This window comes from Alosa pseudoharengus, unplaced genomic scaffold (assembly GCF_046254945.1).
Source record: "Alosa pseudoharengus isolate Yale_2024_CS ecotype anadromous, Long Island Sound unplaced genomic scaffold, YU_APseudo_1.1 YU_APseudo_1.1_scf_17, whole genome shotgun sequence".
NCBI lineage: Eukaryota > Metazoa > Chordata > Actinopteri > Clupeiformes > Clupeidae > Alosa > Alosa pseudoharengus.
Window position 1 is genome coordinate 4079421 of NW_027468640.1, and position 21783 is coordinate 4101203.

At 40.7% G+C, this 21783-nt stretch overlaps 1 protein-coding gene across 1 annotated transcript in view; it reads left to right on the top strand.

Annotated features, from left to right (window-relative positions):
- The window catches only part of LOC143127849 (uncharacterized), a 102905-nt gene extending 81702 nt beyond the window's left edge, over positions 1-21203 (top strand). Inside the window, exons 13-18 of the mRNA XM_076289563.1 lie at positions 3877-4050; positions 4190-4363; positions 15117-15290; positions 18966-19139; positions 19884-20057; positions 21026-21203. Of these exons, the coding sequence (XP_076145678.1) occupies positions 3877-4050; positions 4190-4363; positions 15117-15290; positions 18966-19139; positions 19884-20057; positions 21026-21203 (1048 nt within the window). The remainder of the gene's footprint in view (positions 1-3876; positions 4051-4189; positions 4364-15116; positions 15291-18965; positions 19140-19883; positions 20058-21025) is intronic.
- The last annotated feature ends 580 nt before the right edge of the window (positions 21204-21783 follow it).

Sequence of the window (21783 nt, forward strand, 5' to 3'; positions counted from 1 at the left end):
CCCTTAACCACACTACTGACTTGTTTATTGAAATTCAAAGGGGAATCTAGGAGAACACCTAGATTTCTGACCTCACTGTGGCAATTTACAGCCAGTGGCCCAAGTGCATTTCTTATCTTAGGAACAGAGCTGAGTGGACCAAAAATAATTATCTCTGTTTTCTTTTCATTTAATTGTAAGAAGTTTGCAGCCATCCAACTCTTTATGTCATTAAAGCAGTTAAACAGGCTTTCCAAGGTGCAGGAACTATCGGCTGTTAATGGCAGATAACATTGAGAGTCATCAGCATAGCAGTGATATTGAATATTATGTTTGTTAAAAATGGAGCCAAGAGGCAGCATATATAGGGAGAATAGCAGAGGGCCTAAAATGGAACCCTGAGGGACACCACATTTGATAGGTGCAATGGACGAAGAGCAATTACCTAATCTTACAGAGAATGTTCTATCATTCAGATATGATGTGAACCATTTCAACACCACCCCTTGCAGACCAACTTCATCCTCCAGACGTTTTAACAGGATGCTATGGTCAATGGTACACTGCAAAACTGCTTATCTAACAAAATCTAACCAAGTGTTATTAATCTTATATCAAGATAAAAAAGACTAGTTGGTATTATTTTCAGTATAAAGAGACTTACCTAGCGCTTTCTTGTGAAAACATTTGACTTAATTTAAAAAAAGATTGACTTATTTTAAGACATCTCATCCTGAAAACAAGCAAATTTGTCTGGCAGTGCGTTAAGCAAATTTGTCCTAAAAACAAGCAAATTTGTCTGCCAGTGCTGTCTTTTTTCCATTTTCGCTCATTTCTCCTACACACTTGTCTAAGAGAATGGGTAGAATCATTAAACCAGGGAGTGGAGTTGGTTTTTGACCGTTTTAGTTTTAAAGGGGCAACACAGTCTAGAGTAGCGGAACAGGAAGTGTTGAAGAGATTAACTAATTCTTCCGTATCAGAGCAGGTGGACAGGGCATCATTGATAGCAGGTGACTGAGTAAGCATAAAGGTGTTAGAGTAAATTAAGTCAAAATGTTCTTTTGAGAGGGCGCTAGGTAAGTCTTTTCATACTAAAAACAATACCAAATAGATTTTTTAATCTTAATATAAGATTAATAACACTTGGTTAGAATTCATTTTTTGCAGTGTATCAAAAGCAGCACTAAGGTAAAGAAGTGCTAAGAGGGCACAAGAACCATTATCTACTGAGCAAAGAATATCATTTTGCACCTTAAGTAGAACAGATTTGGTGCTATGAAGTTTTCTAAAACCTGACTGAAATTTATCTAGGATGTTGAAAGCATTCAAATAAGAAGTGACCTGAGAGAGAACAACTTTTTCCAGGATCTTTGACACAAAAGGTAATTTGGAAATAGGCCTATAGTTTTTCAGGTCACTGTACACACAGTCACTGCTCCACTCCCCGCCCACACACACATCTTCACTGTCATCACTCACATACATCATACATACAGTACTCTGCTTGAAATAGTAAGTCCCTGCCCCTCCCCCCCTACATACACAGCACATTATTTCATCAGGAAGCTTCTCCAACACACATCCAACATACTTACAGCACACTGCCCACACACACACACTACACACTACACACACACACACACACACACACACAGTCACTGCTCCACTCCCCTCCCGCCCACACACACACACATCTTCACTGTCATCACTCACATACATCATACATACAGTACTCTGCTTGCAATAGTAAGTCCCTGCCCCCCCCCTACATACACAGCACATTATTTCATCAGGAAGCTTCTCCAACACACATCCCCAACATACTTACAGCACACTGCCCCCCCCCCCCCCAAAACACAGCACATTGTCTCATGAGGAAGCTTCTCCAACACACATATTGCACACTGCCCTCTCCCCACATACACAGCACACTATCCCATCTCCCCTGTCATCCCCCCAACACACACACCAAGACCCCTGGCAGTTGGGTTAGCCCCTTGAGCCGTGGATCTGCCCAAGGTTTCTTCCTTGGTAAGGGAGTTTTTCCTTGCCCCTGTTGATCTTGGGTGCTCCTTGTTGGTGCCCCCCACCCAATCCCAATCCTCCCCCACCTTTTTTATGCAGCCCTTACCACTTAATCTACTAAACCCCTCTTCTACTGCACTTTTTACCCCCCCCCCCCCATTAATGCACAAATAGGCAGACACCAGACATAATTTCACTGCATTTCTTACTTCCAGTAACTATATGCATGTGACAAACTTCCTTGTATCCTTGTATCCTTGTAATCAAGACTGGGCTTCTTTAGTAGAGGTTGGACAATTGCATGCTTAAAACTATTGGGGACCACTGCAGTAGATAGAGAGCTGTTGATAATGGCCAAAACAACAGGGCAAATGATGTTAAAGACTTCCTTAAACGGGTGTGAAGGTAAAACATCTGAGTGGCAAGAGGAGGGTTTCATATGAAAGACCACTTCAAATAGCTGGGAGGGAGACACAGGTTGCCACTGCTGAAGGCAGCTGGGTGAGAGTTTTATAACTGAGGGATCAGAAATTAAGGAAGGAATTTGAGATTTAATGTTATTAATCTTATCAATGAAGAAATTGAGAAACTTCTCACAGTTTTCAGTGGTGGGAGTGATAAAGAGAACAGCAGCAGGAGGATTTAAAATAGAGTTGATGGTACTAAACAATATTTTTGGTCTGTGAGCATTACTGGCAATCAACTTAGAGTAATACTCTGTTCTAGCTGACTTAACAGAGTTTTGGTACATCTTTAGAGAATCTCTAAAAATGTCATAAGAGACTTGGAGTTTGTCTTTTTTCCATTTTCGCTCATTTCTCCTACACACTTGTCTAAGAGAATGGGTAGAATCATTAAACCAGGGAGTGGAGTTGGTTTTTGACCGTTTTAGTTTTAAAGGGGCAACACAGTCTAGAGTAGCGGAACAGGAAGTGTTGAAGAGATTAACTAATTCTTCCGTATCAGAGCAGGTGGACAGGGCATCATTGATAGCAGGTGACTGAGTAAGCATAAAGGTGTTAGAGTACAAGGTCTAGAGTGTGGCCTTTCTGATGTGTTGGTGCCATCACTGATTGAGTGAGGTCAAAAAAGTCCACTATGCATAAAAACTCATGAACCAAAGGTTTTGATGGGCAGCAGATGTGAATGTTGAAATCCCCAAGAATCAATAATTTGTCAGAATGAGTGGCCATGACTGATAAAAGGTCAGAGAATTCTTGAATAAAATTAGAACCAATTTTAGGTGGTCTGTACAGTAATGCACAGAGGACAGGGGGATTAGCATGAATTTTAAAAAGTTGAACCTCAAAAGTAGAGTAAACATCAGTTGGTATAATTCTACAATTAAAACAGTCTTTAAACACAGTTGCTAGACCACCTCCACGACCAGTAGACCTTGGGGAATTGAAGAAGCTGCACTTACAGTAGGAGGGCAAAGTTCACCGAAAGGTTGAGGCTACATCAACGATTTGCTAGGTTTTCCGTCTCTTGTCATACCTCTCGTCTTGTTGCTACTCTGGCAGTCTCACCAGAAGATGCAGTTGGCTGGATATTCTTACGTTAACTGAGCTGTTAGATCTGTAGAACATCTACTTCTGTGTAGTACAACATGGGCTGATTTACTTAAGTAAGAGCAGAAGTATAGTTTTGAAAAAGGAATATGGAAAGTTGCCGCTCCAAAAAAAATGCCTTTTTTACTGATATGAATTACCTGCTGACTGACTCACTTTCTGACTCACTAACACACACACATGCACACACACACCGACACCGACACACACACACACACACACTTAACAGATTATTGTCAACTGTTAAAAATTAAAAAAATGAATTAAGATGAAGTATTTCTCCTACTTCTCTCGACAGCCTGTCATACTGCAATATTGGAGAGGAAGGCTTCAGAGCTCTTGCATCAGCACTGAGATCAAACCCCTCACACATGAGAGAGCTGCAGCTGAGTGAGAATGAAGCGGGAGACTCAGGAGTGAAGCATCTTTCTTCTCTTCTGGAGGATCCCAACTGTAAACTGGAGAAACTAGAGTGAGTACCACAAAATCAAACACTGAGTTGACCATGATTTCCTTTACACTTTTTCTTACGAACACCTAGACACACTTACAAATAATTTCAGATGTCAAATTCAGTGAAGATGAAGTATTTCTCCTACATCTTTCTACAGCCTGGTTACCTGCAGTATTGGAGAGGAAGGCTTCATAGCTCTTGCATCAGCACTGAGATCAAACCCCTCACACATGAGAGAGCTGCAGCTGAGTGGGAATAAAGCAGGAGACTCAGGACTGAAGCATCTTTCTTCTCTTCTGGAGGATCCCAACTGTAAATTAGAGAAACTACAGTGAGTATCACAAGAGCAAATACTGAGTTGCTATCAGTCAATTTATCAGTATTTTACACTTTCAGTCTATCAGTCTTTTTACACTTTTTCTCACACAAATACAAATGTCGCCTAGTGCTGATAACAACCCCTGAACAGGCTCGGAATCCCAGGACACCCACCACAACACAGACAGATGTTTAAGAAAATGTACAAATCTTTATTACATACAGGTCAGAAGCATTCCACCCACACAGGTTTCGAGCAAGGGTTAATAGGTCAGCATTGGTCACATAGCACAGCTAGGATCTTGGAAACAAGTGAGTAGAACCACACAATAAGCTACCATAGGTTTCAGAACCCTAGTCACGACAAGATATCAAGCAGAGTACCACAGCAAATCTTGTTCACGGCACACAACCATTTGCACACGTGCACACTACGGATCCCCAGACCATTACCAGCAACTTAGCCTCCCAACCCCCAAGCCAGAACCCATTCATGCAGGCAGAGACATAACACACAAACAAACAAGTAAAAATGTCCGTTCGGTCAGGGCCCCTCCTGACCGAAACAAAAAGAAAAAAAGAAAACACAAAATCAAAAATAAACTGAGTCTCACCCGGCCACTGTGCACTAAATAGGCCGGTGAAAATTGCAGTTTCGTTTTCAAAACTGTGCAACTCACCGAGTGGTTAGTGGAGTTCGTTGACTATTAAAAGCAAATATATCGGCGCAATGTATGATTCGTATTTGAACCTGAAGCATAGACGGTGGCGCAGTAATATCAACGTGCAATGACAGAAATCAATGGAATTTTACAAAATGCCAAATAAAAGACGACAGAAACTGTATTTCGCTACGCTACTTGTTTTGGAACATCAACGAACACCACTAACCACTCGTGAGTTGCACAGTTTTGAAAACGAACGTTAAGGGTTGTTTTAGGACATGTTTGAGTAGCCTACTACAGTATGCCCATTGCCAGCCACCCTGAGAAGTGAAAAGGCGATTCAAAACGAGTCAGAAAAGTCGAGACAGGACCAATTGTCAAAATTTCGGTGTCCACCACTCTAGTTCATCCAAAACAAACCAGAAAAGGGCCTTAAAGTGCTAAAAACCGGAATTGTCCTTTAATAAATTGTGTGCTCATTTGACAAATATTAAAATGAGAATGTGATTTTAGCAAATGAGCTCAATGTAGGCTGGTAAAATAAACACACTGTTTAGTAAAAAAGAAAAAAAAAGATTGACTAAATTGAGCACACAATCTAGGAATATGAAAGCACAATTTAGTAAAATGACCACACACTTAAGTAAAACAAGTGCACATTACCTCCGGTGTTCTGTATTGGAACAACACTTTCTATGAAGGTTGTATTCATAACACCCTATGAATGCGTTCATAATGTTTTATAAGGCGTCTATAAAGCATTGTAATGCTCATTATTACCATCTATATGTATTCACAAGTCAGCATAACCAACTTCTTGATGCATTATGACAGCTAATTATGAATGATTATAATTTTAATCTAAATAATACATTATAAATATGTCAAGATCTGCCTACTCATTGTCAGTTTTATGATGCATCATAACTACTTCTCTCTGTTAAATGCATAGAGTGATGAATAAAGAGTTTTGACTTCTACTGTAGTCCTATATATATCTATAGCTATAAGTATATGTAATAAGGTTATAATAATTTATACATCTCCCTACAGCACACAATTATAAACACCTAATTTGCTATACTTTACCTAAAGCTGACAAATAACACCTATGACATTAACATAGTAATTTATAATATTGTGCATATGGGGTAAAGATGCAAGACTCGGTACTTAGTTCATTGCACCCTTTAATTACTCAGTAAACTTATATCTGTTAATAATAGGGTCATATTCTTGTCACTTTACTTAGAGCTGACAAATAACACTTATGATATTGCATAGCTGTTTATAATTGTGTGCTGTAGGGAGATGTATAAATTATTATAACTTTATTACATGTACTTATGCTATATATATATATATATATATATAGGATTACAATAGAAGTCAAAACTCTTTATGCATCACTATACACATTTAGCAAAGCAAAGTAGTTATGATGCATCATAAAACTGACAAGTGAGTAGGCAGATCTTAACATATTTATAATGCATTATTCAGATTAAAATTATAATCATTCATAATTAGCTGTCATAATGCATCATGAAGCTGGTTATGACGTCTTGTGAATACATATAGATGGTAATAATGAGCATTACAATGCTTTATAGACACCTTATAAAACATTATGAATGCATTCATAGGGCGTTATAAATACAACCTTCATAGAAAGTGTTACCGAACATTTATTAAAACATTGTATTTCTCCTACTTCTCTCTGCAGCCTGTCATACTGCAGTATCGGAGAGGAAGGTTTCAGAGCTCTTGCATCAGCACTGAGATCAAACCCCTCACACATGAGAGAGCTGCAGCTGAGTTATAATGAATCAGGAGACTCAGGAGTGAAGCATCTTTCTTCTCTTCTGGAGGATCCCAACTGTAAACTGGAGAAACTAGAGTGAGTATCACAAGACCAAATACTGAGTTGCTATCAGTGAATTTAACTGATTTTTACACTATTTTTAAACTAACTGATTTTTACACTATTTTTCACACACTAATGTCAAATTCAGTGATCTTTATTCCACACACACCTTATTTTTGCATTAAATTGAGCCAAAATCATGTAAAAAAATGTGTTTTAAGAGTTATTTTTTTTCATTTGGATGTTGTCGCCACATGTGTTCTGTGCATACGGAATGCATTAATTGGCAGCTTACCCAACCCACTAAGGACTTGAGAAAAAACTCATTTTCTAAAAATTTCTATCAAGAAATGAATGGTATACACATACAAATGGCCACAATTTTTTTTTGCGCAATGTTTCCGACAGAGCATACCCTCCAATTATTGGTTCAAAGTTAACAGGAAAAATACAAATAAAAAGTATGGCTGAAAATGTCAGGTTCAACCCATTTTATTGAGCTTTTGAGACTTTGGCTCCCCGACTACTATGTTTTAATGGAACAGGCTCTACCATTTGAAAGTTATTAACCCTTAGAACCCTAGACTGTTTTAAGGGCATTTTCACTACCTTTAGTTAGAAGCATTTATTATGGTCATTGTAAGTGTCATACAGACATGCTATATATTGTTTTTTTTAGTAGAGTCTAGGCTACCCTATTTTATGTATTAATACTTGCATTGATTTAATTTAGATTTTTAAATAAATAAAAAACCAAAAAGTGTATTATAATTTTTTTTTATATTTTGACATGTATCTCACTACTGAAAGCTGGCAGCTCGACTTGCCTTTCATGTGTGTGTAGGGCAAAATATCTGAATCTGGCAATATCGATGCCATGGTGGAGGGATTCTCTGGTGCTGGGCAAATGTAAAAAATATGTGGTGTGTGCCTTATGGAAATAAGTATTTTTTTATTTAGCCCTACCATTTCATATATTAATACTTGCATTTAAATAATACAAAGACAAAAAGAGTATTATACAATTCTTACATTTTGAAATGTATTTCACCACAGCAAGCTGCCAGCTGGACTTTCATGTGGAAATATAACAGCCATGGTGGAGGGGAATTTGGGGCTGAGCAATTTACAGACATAATGTGGTGTGCACCTTAAATATATGCCTGAAATAAATGCCATTTTTTTATTAAGTAAAGAAAAATGACATTTCTGAGCTCCATATCTGTGACACAAACTGATCTGACCTGACTGGAACCGTTTACGTGTTAGTCTGTGTGTGCACTAATGATGACTCCTACAACAACTTTTTACTGCATTGCCATGAACAAAGTAAAGGCAAAAATATGTTTCTTTGTCGAAGAAATTGGGATGCAATGTGAGCCTTGAATTGGATGCCATGGAGGAATTTGCTAGGATCTCAAAACCGGATTATGAACAGGCTTTGCAACACATGATAGCATTGGATTATGAACTTGCTTTGCCACAAAAACACACAAAAACGTCGGGTAAGTCGAGCTATGTGAAGCTATTATTTTGCAGTCACTTCATCTGTTTTTATAACCCAGAAGGATCGATATACTTGGTACCAATGGATAGCCCTGTGTCTCCTTTTTCATCTGATATGCTTGCCATATCTATGCAAACACGAGTTCGCGAGTAATTCAAATGAGAGCAATGGGTGCGCAGGTTAACACACAGAGAAGTATAGTATAAGTATATATACTCTTTTGATCCCGTGAGGGAAATTTGGTCTCTGCATTTATCCCAATCCGTGAATTAGTGAATCACACACAGCACACAGTGTACACACAGTGAGGTGAAGCACACACTAATCCCGGCGCAGTGAGCTGCCTGCATCAACAGCGGTGCTCGGGGAGCAGTGAGGGGTTAGGTGCCTTGCTCAAGGGCGCTTCAGCCGTGCCTACTGGTCGGGGTTCGAACCGGCAACCCTCCGGTTACAGGTCCGAAGTGCTAACCAGTTGGCCATGGCTGTAGACTAAATATGATGCAATTTGATTTAATTGTAATTTTTTTCTTTCATACTTGATCGTACAAACAAGTGCATAGTCATAGGAAAGCCCCACTTCTGCTCTGTCACGCAATAAAGGCATCTTGTTGCGATTAACAGTTCTGGAGCAATATAACAGAGAAGAAAGGGTGTGTTTTTGACGCACTTTCACGCGTCAATCGGGTTCTAAGGGTTAAAAAAGGGTTATCCCGCTTATCACCCGGTTGCCACTGTAAAGCAAAGGAAACACGCGGTTTTGTTTAAAAACAAGCTCAAGTTCTTGTTGTAGGCCTACAACTTCTATTGGCCCTATAACAGCGATAGCATGGACAGTTAGCTCGTTTATAGTTGATTCCATTGTTGCGAAGCCTGCAACCATAGTCCTACTATGGTTGTTATAGTTACCATTCATAAGCATTGATATGGAACGGTGTCCTGTTATTCAGAATTAATAGCCTCCCCACCAGCCAATCAGAAAATAGTATTTCTTCTCTCCGGGTGATAAGCATGTTTAATTTAGGCTAATGAACATGTTGCATTCTATAGGGCATTATTGTCATTATGTCATTCTTTAAGCTACATAGCCTGTCTCCAGTTTTCCTCAACTTGACTAATTAAGAAGCGATAATAGGATATTTGACCGGCATATCATCAAAATGTCCAGATCAGTTTTGTGTATCAAAAATAGCGGTATGTTTATTTAACAGAATGGATATCAAATAATAGGTAAAGTGATGGTCAAAAGTGTTGGCACCCATGCTAAAGTTGATAAAAAAGGGATTATAAAATCATCTTTTGGAAATTGATCTTAATGCCATAAGTAAAAAAATAGGAAATATCCAACCTTTAAGGACACTAATTTTCTTTGTGAATGAATAATGAATCACAAATAAATAAATGTTCTTCCTTAAAATACAGGGGTCATAAGTATTGGCACGGCACCCCTATGTTAAATTCCCATTGAGGCAGACAGATTTTTATTTTTAAAGGCCAGTTATTTCATGGATCCAGGATACTATACATGCTGATAAAATTCCCTTGGCTTTTGGAATTAAAATAGCCCAACACCATCACATACCCTTCACCATACCTAGAGATTGGCATGGTGTTATTTCAGTCATTGAGCTCAATGCAAATCACTGTAGGTTAACAATAACTACAAAAGCGGAACGCCTTCTACTGCCGGACGGACGGCTAGACGGAAGTCAATCAAAAGACAGAAAGGACGGCACGGCTGTGCTTTGACCCTGTTCTCAGCCTCTGTGTGCGCCTCTTCAGGAGCGGTGATGTAACTGTTTTTAAAAAGTGATGTCAGAGTTAACACAAGCATCAAAGCGATCAAGAAAAACTGTAACTCAGAATAGAAAATGAAACAAAATCTCAGTCATAGGCAAAATCAGTTACAAACATAGAATTATCTAATCCAATGTTCAACAATAGTCAAAAGCTGAGTCTATGGTGCTCTCATCAACCTACAGTGATTTGCATTCAGCTCACCTTAGCATAGACTGATGAGCCATGTTGCCATTCAAGTTTTTCAGTAGTCCAGTAACAACCATTACACATAGACTGACATATTGTGTAATAGACATAGTATAAATCAATAATTATGTGCTACACATGGTCATATGTCACATAATTACTATTATGTCTTTTAAAACATATTGTGCACACTATTTTACACAAGATAATTCATTTAAAGCGATGGTTCGGAGTAATGAGTCGACGTTTCTTCCGTGATTTGGGAAAAGCCAGTAAAAGTCCTGGCAGGAAGCATGCATAAGGATGTAGATCCAGGAATGCACTAATATTTTGTTCGTAGTCCAGTTTGCAACAATTATTAGTTAACACTAAGTTGTAAACACTTCGAAAAAAATATATATTTTAAACTGGATATACCAAAAAACATTGATGTAATCGCTTCCTGCAAGGACTTTTACAGGCTTTTCCCAAATCACGGAAGAAACGTTGACGCAGCGGTATAGTAGCAGATAATCAGGCAAGTCTTATTTAAACTAGATGTACCGCATAGCGGTACAAAATATGACCGCCGCTCAGTCCTGTACATCCATTCCGCGAAAATAAATCATATGAATGAATTTGTCTCCATCTTCTACTCCATCCCCCACTCTTGAAACTTTTGTGTATGCTTGTTTGGAATGTGTGTTTGCACACATTCTGCACACAAAGTAGCCTACTGGCGCTGCAAAGGTGAATAGATTTGTTTCTGGGCCAAAAAAAATTGTAGCATTGTTATAAAACCTTTAAAATCTCTAAACAATCACAAGTAGGGAAGTTCATCACAGTCCATCCATTGCAACTGGACTGATGAAAGGTACACCTGTAGGCTACATTGTATTTGGGAAAAGCAGAAGGTAGCAGCATAATGTATTTATTTATTTGTTATTATTTGTTATTATTAAACAAAACAATCCCTGTCATTTCCATGCAGTTTTCAACAGCTATCAAGGAGAGGTCATGTCATGGATTTTTGTGAATGTTTCTTCTTCTACATATGCATAATAGTCATCTAGTTCAAATGATATTCAGCTTTATTGTCAATGCACAAATTAAATACCAGTAGTCTAGAACAAAATGCCATTTTACCCAGTGGTGAAAATAACTGACATGTCCAAAAGGGCCTTCAATGCGTTGCGAGACACATTTTAACGGGCAAAGTTGAAGAGCTACTGTCCGTTATTGTTTGTGCAAATAATATGCTGATTCATGTTCCCTTGCATTTTGCAACTATGAGGTCCTTGGTTAAGCTCAATCTTTTGACGCAATCTTTTGATTTTCACCCAGCCTAGTCCATGGTAGGCGTCCGATACAAATATTGTTTAATTTTGCGATTGAGATATCCACGCACTGGCGCCCCCCCCCGCGACGTGTTCGCCCCCCGGTTTCAGAGCTATTCTAAATGCAAAAATGCATAGAGGGAGTTATGACAAAACCGTGACTATAAGCTATATAAGGTAGGCCCTATGCTAGGCCTATTACACAACACTTGTCACTAGGCTATGCTGGCGACCCAAATAAAATGTCCTTTGGAACCAATGGCTTACACCTTACAGCATCAAGCTGCCACCTCTTGGCGAAAAGTTAATAGTTTTGCATATCAGTAATACATTTCACGTAGCTGTGTTTATCACGGAAAGGGCGAATGAAGTGGACACTTCTATATGGAACCCAACCCACTGTACTGTAACGTGCATGCGGGTGGTCAAACCGATGTGTTCTGTGTTAATGTTCCCAGGGTGCAGTGCGGTTATTAACTGTGGTTATATATGTGTTATGCTTACAAGTATACAGTGTGTGTTCATGTATCAGAGGTGCGGGTTATGAATAACGTGTATCAGAGAATGTTATTCCTTGTCGTTGGGTGGGTGGTTATGTGTCACCCTTCACCCCTTGTTCTGTGTCCACCTTTAAATACCATATCAGTGCAATGAAGATGTATGTGAATGCATGCTTATGCACGTTGTGAAATAAATGGTTGTCAAGCTGAATAATCTGGTTTCTGTGTGAAAACAACGTTACAGTACAGTAGCCTAGCTCAAGGTCTGTGGATTAGGCAGCCATAATGAAAGCGTTATCATTGTTTGGATACTTCACACACACGTGTTTTTTAATCGCATAGACTACAACTACCAAGCTGGAATCAAAGCACATCGACTCCCCTCTCACACCCTAAACACGCACTTCGAACAAACAAAAAACGCCTCAGTCTCACGGAATAGCCATAGGCAAAACTGTATCTGACCGGTGTAACGTTGGTACTAAATCATCCATCGCAAATAATGATTTTTGTAGCACGTGCAACAAATATGTGTAGGTACAGCCCTGCCCTGAATACATCTCAACGTGCGCTCTAAAACATCTGGTTTAAATGGAGATGTAGATCATCACGGGTGCGTTAATAAATCTACATTGCGGCGAGTTGACACAAATTATTCACTTTGACGAATTTATGTAGTTTCAGTTACTTTACTTTGAGCCATGCTCTTCCTTACTTGAATCCCCTTTGAAAATAGAGAATTGAACTATGGGTGTTTGGGAATGAACGTTGACTCAGATGCTTTTTGAGACTTTTAGCAGATATGTCCCAGCCCGGTGTTTAGGATGCATCATAGGTTATCTTTCAGGTAGCCTATATATTTTCCATTAGAAAACCATCACGTAGCGAACGTGTTGTGGCTAACTCACTTAGCTCCTGTTAGTAGCCTAGGTTATGGTCATAAGCAAATGAGATGACAGTCGAAAGATACAATTAGTGCTGTTATCAATTTTCTTGGTAGCCTATAACCGCATTTATGGTTTTCTACAAATACATCAATAATCAAATTGGCCTCCATCACTCAACCATGCTAACGGTAACATTATTTTACCTACGTTCTGCTATTGATAGGATTAACGTAGCCTACCAGCAGTAAAAAACAAGCATGTCCAATAAACATTCTCAGATTTATTTCGGCTTCAAGAAGAAATGGGAATTACATGTCATGCAGAAATCATCCTACCCTTATTAGACGTTCTCTGCGGTAAACTACACAGTCTTGTCCTTGTAGGAAGCATACCAACCCACTTTAGATTAACTTCCAACAAAATTACGTCTCACTGCAACGATGCGCCATCTGGTGGACAAACGACTACGTGACGCCAATACTGGAAATGCAGCCAAATTATTATGATGAATATTTGGTTTTCCTTTAATCCTACTGAATAAGTAAGTATGTATCGGCCGTTGTAATTGCCGATACTGATGTATGTGCGTTCCTGTGTGTGTGTGTGCGTGTGTATATGTGCACCACCATCTACAGGCCAATGACAGTCCAATGGTGTACAGTCACTAAATGTACACATAACTTAATTTTTTAGACCCCCCCATGGATGAAATTCTACGAAACTTGGCATACCCCCAGAGAATATCAGGTTAATCATACACATAAAATTTGGTGCAGTTCTGAACATCTTAACTGAAGAGAGGGGCGATTAAAGCAGAATTATATTGCATTTTCATTTTTTACCGGGGGGGTGCAAATCACAAATGAGTGATTATGGGCTAGGTTGATGTGGGCCCTTGAGACCAACATACCATAAAAATTTCTTCATCCTCGGTGCCACGGTTCAGGTAGTTATTTAGGAAAAACTGCATTTTTTGGGTTTCGGGGGGCCCAGCGCGGAGGGGGAGTGGCCCCCGGGGACCAAACGAAATGTTTCCGTAAAAGTCTAGTGGGGCTACATACCCACCAAATTTCATGTGCCCCGGTGTTTCGGTGCCCCGGGTATCGTTGACCAAAATTTCAGGAAGTAGATGACGTGGAAAAAAAAAAAAAAAAAAAAAAACTTTTCCCTAAACTCCTGGTGCACTTACAAACTTTCTAATGCCTCGTTATTGGACTAAAGGTCGTAGTTGTACTACTGCAGAAGTTTCGTACCATTCAGGGCATTATTAGTGGGGTAATTTACGAGATAAAAGTTGGTTCCATCATGACTGCAGAACGTCATTAGTTTCTGACAGCGCTATTCGACCAGGGCTCGACCAAGGGAAAAAAGGTTCTGGGAGGGTGTTTGGCTCGGGGTCATGGTGCAAAGAACCCTAGGGTGAAATTACTCCGAACCATCGCTTTAAAATCACCCGCAAAAGGTCTCTCACTCTGTGCGAGACGGTACGAGTGACACAAAGCCACGCAAGGAAGTGCCCCGCGCGCACCCCTCTCGTATTCTGCCATTGTCCCCCAAACCGGCTGCAAGATGCCAGCTTCCCTGGTAAGTGCACACAGTCCTTTTGCTTGTAGTGCTGGTTATTGTAATAAATGTGAATTATGAACACAGTTGTCCGTTTCCACTTCTACTCAGTTGGCCACCCCGAGCAGAAGTAACTGATGTTTTGTAATGTTTGTTTCCACATTGCCGTCGCCATTGGATGCAGTATGCAGTTTCCCGCAAACATTGATTTCAACCTCCATACATTTATGTAGTCATTCATCAATAATAAACAGTTTGTTAAAATCATGTTGTGAGTCTTTTTGCTCATAGTTTATACTGTAATGGAGGTTAGCTCTGTGACACATGTCAAGTTTGGTCTTCTTTATGCCACATATACTGTACATCACACAGACACTGACAAACAAACAGACTTAACAGATTCTTGTAAATGCGACAATAATATTTGTTTGTCCAAAAGGAAATGAAGATGAAGTATTTCTCCTATTTCTCTCTACAGCCTGTCTTGGTGCAGAATTGGAGAGGAAGACTTCAGAGATCTTGCATCAGCACTGAGATCAAACCCCTCACACATGAGAGAGCTGCAGCTGAGTGGGAATAAATCAGGAGACTCAGGAGTGAAGCATCTTTCTTCTCTTCTGGAGGATCCCAACTGTAAACTGGAGGAACTACAGTGAGTATCACAAGACCATTATTTTTTTTAAATGTTTCTCTCTCACACACACACACACACACACACACACACACACACACACACACACACACAAACTATTTCACATGTCAGGATTCCCTTTCTTTATTCCACACATGCATACACACACACACGCACTCACACACACACACACACACACACACACACACACACACACGCACTCACACACACACACACACACACACACACACACAAACTATTTCACATGTCAGGATTCCCTTTCTTTATTCCACACATGCATACACTCACACACACACACACAGGCACTCACACACACACACACACACACACACACACACACACACACACACACACACATATGCGCACACACACACACACGCACTCACACACACACACACACACGCGCACACACGCACGCACTCACACACACACACACACACACACACACACACACACACAACAGTGGCTCCCTCACTCACTCAGTTACATACAAACACAACACACACACACACACACACACACACCACTGACTCACTTTGACTCACTTACTGACGCCCTCACTTACTGACACACACAAATACACACCACTGACTTGCTCACTTACTCACTAACACACTCACCTACCATATACAAACCAATTAATCACTCAGTCACTCAGTAAAACACACCCACCCACACACACACACACATACAATAACTCTTTTACATGTCAAGTTTGGTATTCTTTACGCCACACATACAACAGACACAAACACACACACCACTGACTCACTTACTGACTCACTAATACACACATATACACACCACTGACTCAATCGCTCACTCACACTCACCTAAAGGATTATTAGGAACACCATACTAATACCGTGTTTGATCCCCTTTCCCCTGCAATACTGCCTTAATTCTTCATGGCATTGATTCAACACGGTGCTGGTAGCATTCTTTAGAAATGTTGGTGATAAGATAGCATCTTGCAGTTGATGGAGATTTGTGGGATGCACATTCAGGGCATGAAGCTCCCATTCCACCACATCCCAAATATGCTCTATTGGCTTGAGATCTGGTGACTGTGGGGGCCATTTTAGTACAGTGAACTCATTGTCATGTTCAAAAAAAACAATTTGAAATGATTTCATGATTTGAAATGCTTTGTGACATGGTGCATTATCCTGCTGGAAGTAGCCATCCGAGGATGGGCACATGGTGGTCATAAAGGGATGGACATGGTCAGAATCAATGCTTAGGTAGTCTGTGGCATTTAAATGATGCCCAAATGGTACTAAGGGGCCTAATGTCTGCAAAGAAAACATCCCCCACACCATTACACCATCATCAGCCTGTACAGTGGTAACAAGGCATGACGGATCCATGTTCTCATTCTGTTTACGCCAAATTGCAAATGCTATTGTGCAAATTTTGCAAGTGCAAATTGCTATTTTTTCTGTTTCCTGAGATGAGTGGTACCCGGTGGGGTCTTCTGCTAGTGTAGCCCATATGTCTCAAGGCTGTGTGTGTTATGGCTTCACAAATGCTTTGGTTGAAACGAGTGGTTATTTGAGTCAAAGTTGATCTTCTATCAGCTTGAATCAGTCGGCCCACTCTCCTCTGACCTCTAGCATCAACAAGGCATTTTCACCCACAGGACTGCGGCATACTGGATGTTTTCCCTTTTTCAGACCATTCTATGTGAACCCTAGAAATGGTTGTGCGTGAAAATCCCAGTAACTGAGCAGATTCCGCCTCCAAGAATCTTACAAGATGGCGCCAGTATGTCTGTCAGCTTGTCGTCAATTTCTACCTGTCCTCTGTGTGTACGTCTTAATGTAGCTTTTTCGCCCACTCCTCACCCGCTCTGATACTGAGCGTGTAATACATGCCCTCGTCCATCTCAAAAACATAGCAAGGATTCGCCCACTCCTCACCCGCTCTGATACTGAGCGTGTAATACATGCCCTCATCGCCTTGACTACTGCAATGCCCTCTTCAGTGGTCTCCGTTCTCACCTACTCAACAGGCTTCAACAACATTCCAAACAACAACATTCCAAAATTCAGCTGCGCGGTTGCTAACATCTACCCCTTCCAGACATCACATCACCCCTGTGTTGCTTACGTCTACCCCTTCCAGACATCACATCACCCCTGTGTTGCTTACATCTACCCCTTCCAGACATCACATCACCCCTGTGTTGCTTACATCTACCCCTTCCAGACATCACATCACCCCTGTGTTGCTTACATCTACCCCTTCCAGACATCACATCACCCCTGTGTTGCTTACATCTACCCCTTCCAGACATCACATCACCCCTGTGTTGCTTACATCTACCCCTTCCAGACATCACATCACCCCGGTGTTGCTTACATCTACCCCTTCCAGACATCACATCACCCCTGTGTTGCTTACATCTACCCCTTCCAGACATCACATCACCCCTGTGTTGCTAACGTCTACCCCTTCCAGACATCACATCACCCCTGTGTTGCATGACCACTGGCTCCCTTTAAAGTCTTCCTCAAAAACGGGAAGGTGTGCTGGCTTGCGGGTGAAATTGCGTCGCCTCTGCCGGGATCAAAACCACACTCACATGATTCCCCTATGCTCGGGTCTGTCTGTTACATGTCCTGATTATCCCGTGAGACGAAATGTGTTTACCCCCAAAAGAAGGGGTGTCGAACATCATATCCTGAAGAATCTGCAACATCTACCCGAAATACCTGGATACTCTGTCTCGATCAGGAAAATGACATTATCTTGAATTTCCCCTTGGGGATCAATAAAGTATCGATCTATCTATCTATCTGTCTATCTATCTATCAAATGTGAGGTTAGTCACTAACAAGACTTTCATTTTAAACGATTTCTATACTTCAAACGAACTGGACTGTTTATTTCTAGCAGAGACGTAGCTGCACATTGATTTTGACTTAAGCCCGTTCTCTGTGCCCGACTGTGCCCTGCAAACTGAAGCTTCTTAAATTCACCGTGGAGTTCCGGACGAGGTGGAGGGGTTGCTGTGGTTTTCAAAAAACAATTTCAATGTACTGCCCTCACAACCGATCCATACAGCAGTTTTGAATCCCTAACTTTCTGCATGTATACTCCACGGATCCGCTGCTCTGTATTCTTATATAAAAATAAATTAAGAATTCATTAAGGATTTCTCAGACCTACTGTCCTCAGAAACGGTGCAGTATGATCGAATTTTGATTCTGGGGGACTTTAATGCTGTCCAAAGAAGCCCATGGTTACTGAACTAAATCATTTATTTGATTTCATCCAGAATGTAGAAGGCCCTACTCCTGTAAATGTAAATCAGGCTTCTAGGTATACAAGGAATTTGGTCTCTGCATTTATCCCATCCGTGAATTAGTGAACACAGAGCACACAGTGAACACACATAGAGGTGAAGCACACAATAACCCGGCGCAGTGAGCTACCTTGCTACAGCTGCGCTCGGGAGCAGTGATGGGTTAGGTGCCTTGCACTTCAGCCGTTCCCACTGGTTGGGGATCGAACCCGCAGCCCTCCGGCTTGAAGACTTCTTTACTAGCAAGGTTGAAAAATATCAGGTCTAATATTCCTATTTCTGGACAAAGACCCTGTTTATATGAGTCAGCTACTGTGGCCTTTGAAAATTTGAACTGATATTATTTCTCCTACTACTCTCTACAGCCTGTCATACTGCAGTATTGGAGAGGAAGGCTTCATGGCTCTTGCATCAGCACTGAGATCAAACCCCTCACACATGAGAGAGCTGCAGCTGGGTGGGAATAAAGCAGAAGACTCAGGAGTGACGCATCTTTCTTCTCTTCTGGAGGATCCCAACTGTAAACTGGAGAAACTACAGTGAGTAACACAAGACCAAATACTGAGTTGCTGTCAGTGAATCTGACAGTGATTTACACTTTTTCTCACACACACTCACATACACTTATAAATAATTTCAGATGTCAAATTCAGTTATCGTATCACTAACCCCACACAGTTCAAATTTTCCCTAAGACACACATACACAGCAGTAAAAATGAAACTGAGTGCAGGTGCGTGTGTGTTTAGTTTTTCAGTTTTTGCAGGTGTAGCACAACAAGGTCTTTCAAAGGTTTATAGCATATGAGAGTGGGTAGGTAAAAAGGATAGGGCTCACACACACAAACACAACATAGACAAACACACACACACACAGACACACACATTAACTCACACACACGCTTAACAGATTACGGTGGGCAGCCTACTGGTTAGTGCTTCGGAATTGTAACCGGAGGATTGCCGGTTTGAACCCCGACCAGTAGGCAGGGCTGATGTGCCCTTGAGCAAGGCACCTAACCCCTCACTGCTCCCCGAGTGCCGCTGTTGTTGCAGGCAGCTCACTGCGCCGGGATTAGTGTGTGCTTCACCTCACTGTGTGTTCACTGTGTGTTCACTGTGTGCAGTGTATTTCACTAATTCATGGATTGGGATAAAACCAGAGACCAAATTTCCCTCACGGGATCAAAAGAGTATATATACTTATACTTATTAAACATTTCACTGTACAGTATTTAATCGTCCAAAAGGAAATTAAGATATTTCTCCTACTTCTCTCTACAGCCTATCAGACTGCAGTATTGGAGAGGACGGTTTCAGAGCTCTTGCATCAGCACTGAGATCAAACCCCTCACACATGAGAGAGCTGCAGCTGAGTGAGAATGAAGCAGGAGACTCAGGAGTGAAGCATCTTTCTTCTCTTCTGGAGGATTCCAACTGTAATCTGGAGAAACTAGAGTGAGTATCACAAGACCAAATATTGAGTTGGTATCAGAGAATTTGACAGTGATTTTATTTTTACACTTTTTCTCACACGCCCTCAAACACACACACACACTTACAATAGGGTTACAGTTGTAAGTATTTCACATGTCAAATTTGGTTCTCTCTATTCATCACACACACACACACACACACACACACTCACACACACACACTCACACACCACTGACTCAGTCGATCAGTCTGTTACTCCCTCACTCCCACACACACACACTCTAAAAAATGTTGGGTTAAGAATAACCCAAATATAACCCAGCCGCTGGTTAAGTATTGGACCAACACCAAATTGAGTTATCCTAACCCCATGGACTGGGTACAATATTAAACCCAGCAGATTGTATTATTTATTTGACAGTGTAAAAACAATGAATTTCTTGAATTTCTTGAAAGTCGAAGGTATGCATTTGTCAGGTATGCTTTGTCGCATGAATTGAGTACAAACAATGTTTGCCTATGATAGCAAAAAGACTTTGATATGAACAGACACATGAAGCAGGATTGCTATGGCAGAAATAATGATAGTCAGCCTTCAATGTCCTCTTTTGTCACTTCTCCAAACATACACCTGAGAGCGAGGCAAGCCCTCACAGAGAAATGTGTTGAGTTTTGGTGCAGGGTCATACATTTACGGTGTATGTGGCTTACGTTTCTTCATTTGGATTCATTTGCGATCCATTCCATTCTGAATGAACAAATGCAGTTTACATGCTTTGTACTCCTTTGCATTTTTCACTAAGATAATTCTAAACAGAATATTGTGCTGTAGCTCAAACAACTCTGAATTGTAGATGAGAATGTCAGTTTTAATGGCCCACATATTTAAAAAATGTCACACACTTAACAGAGTATTGTATATTTGACAGTACTCTTTGATTGTCCAAAAGGTATTTAAGATGAAGTATTTTTCCTACTTCTCTCTACAGCCTGTCAGACTGCAGTATTGTAGAGGACGGTTTCAGAGCTCTTGCATCAGCACTGAGATCAAACCCCTCACACATGAGAGAGCTGCAGCTGAGTGAGAATAAAGCGGGAGACTCAGGAGTGAAGCATCTTTCTTCTCTTCTGGAGGATCCCAACTGTAAACTGGAGAAATTAAAGTGAGTATCACAAGACCAACACACACACACACACAAACACACACACACACACAAGAGTAAATGCTGAGTTGCTCTCAATGGCGAGTATATTTTTGTATTGGCGGCAGAATTATGACGGGTACCGTGCCACTTTGGCGGAAATGGCTGCTTATCAATTGCGAGAATTCAGTTTTCAGTCTGCTTTGCATCCGTGTGCTGTTCGTGTTCGTGTGTGCAATGTTGACATGGTCAGAATTTATTTTCTGATAGACAATTCCGCTACTTCCCAAAATGAAAAAATGAAACTTCACGAGTCTTACAGTTATTTGGGTACCCTTTCATGCATCTGCTGAGAAAACAACTAGATCGCCACACAAATAGAATTTGAAAGTTTCAGATGTTGCATGAAACATAGGCTATTACTCACTTACTTTCACTTTCAATGATAACAAACAAACTAAGCACTCACTAGCCTGGCCATTTGCCATCCCCTTGGTACGCTTCGCTTCTACAAGGGTCTGGGATCTCGGCTATTGACGAACGTTTTGCAAGCTGGATGCGTGGACTCTGTAGAAGTTTGAAACGATTGGATCTGATTTCACCCA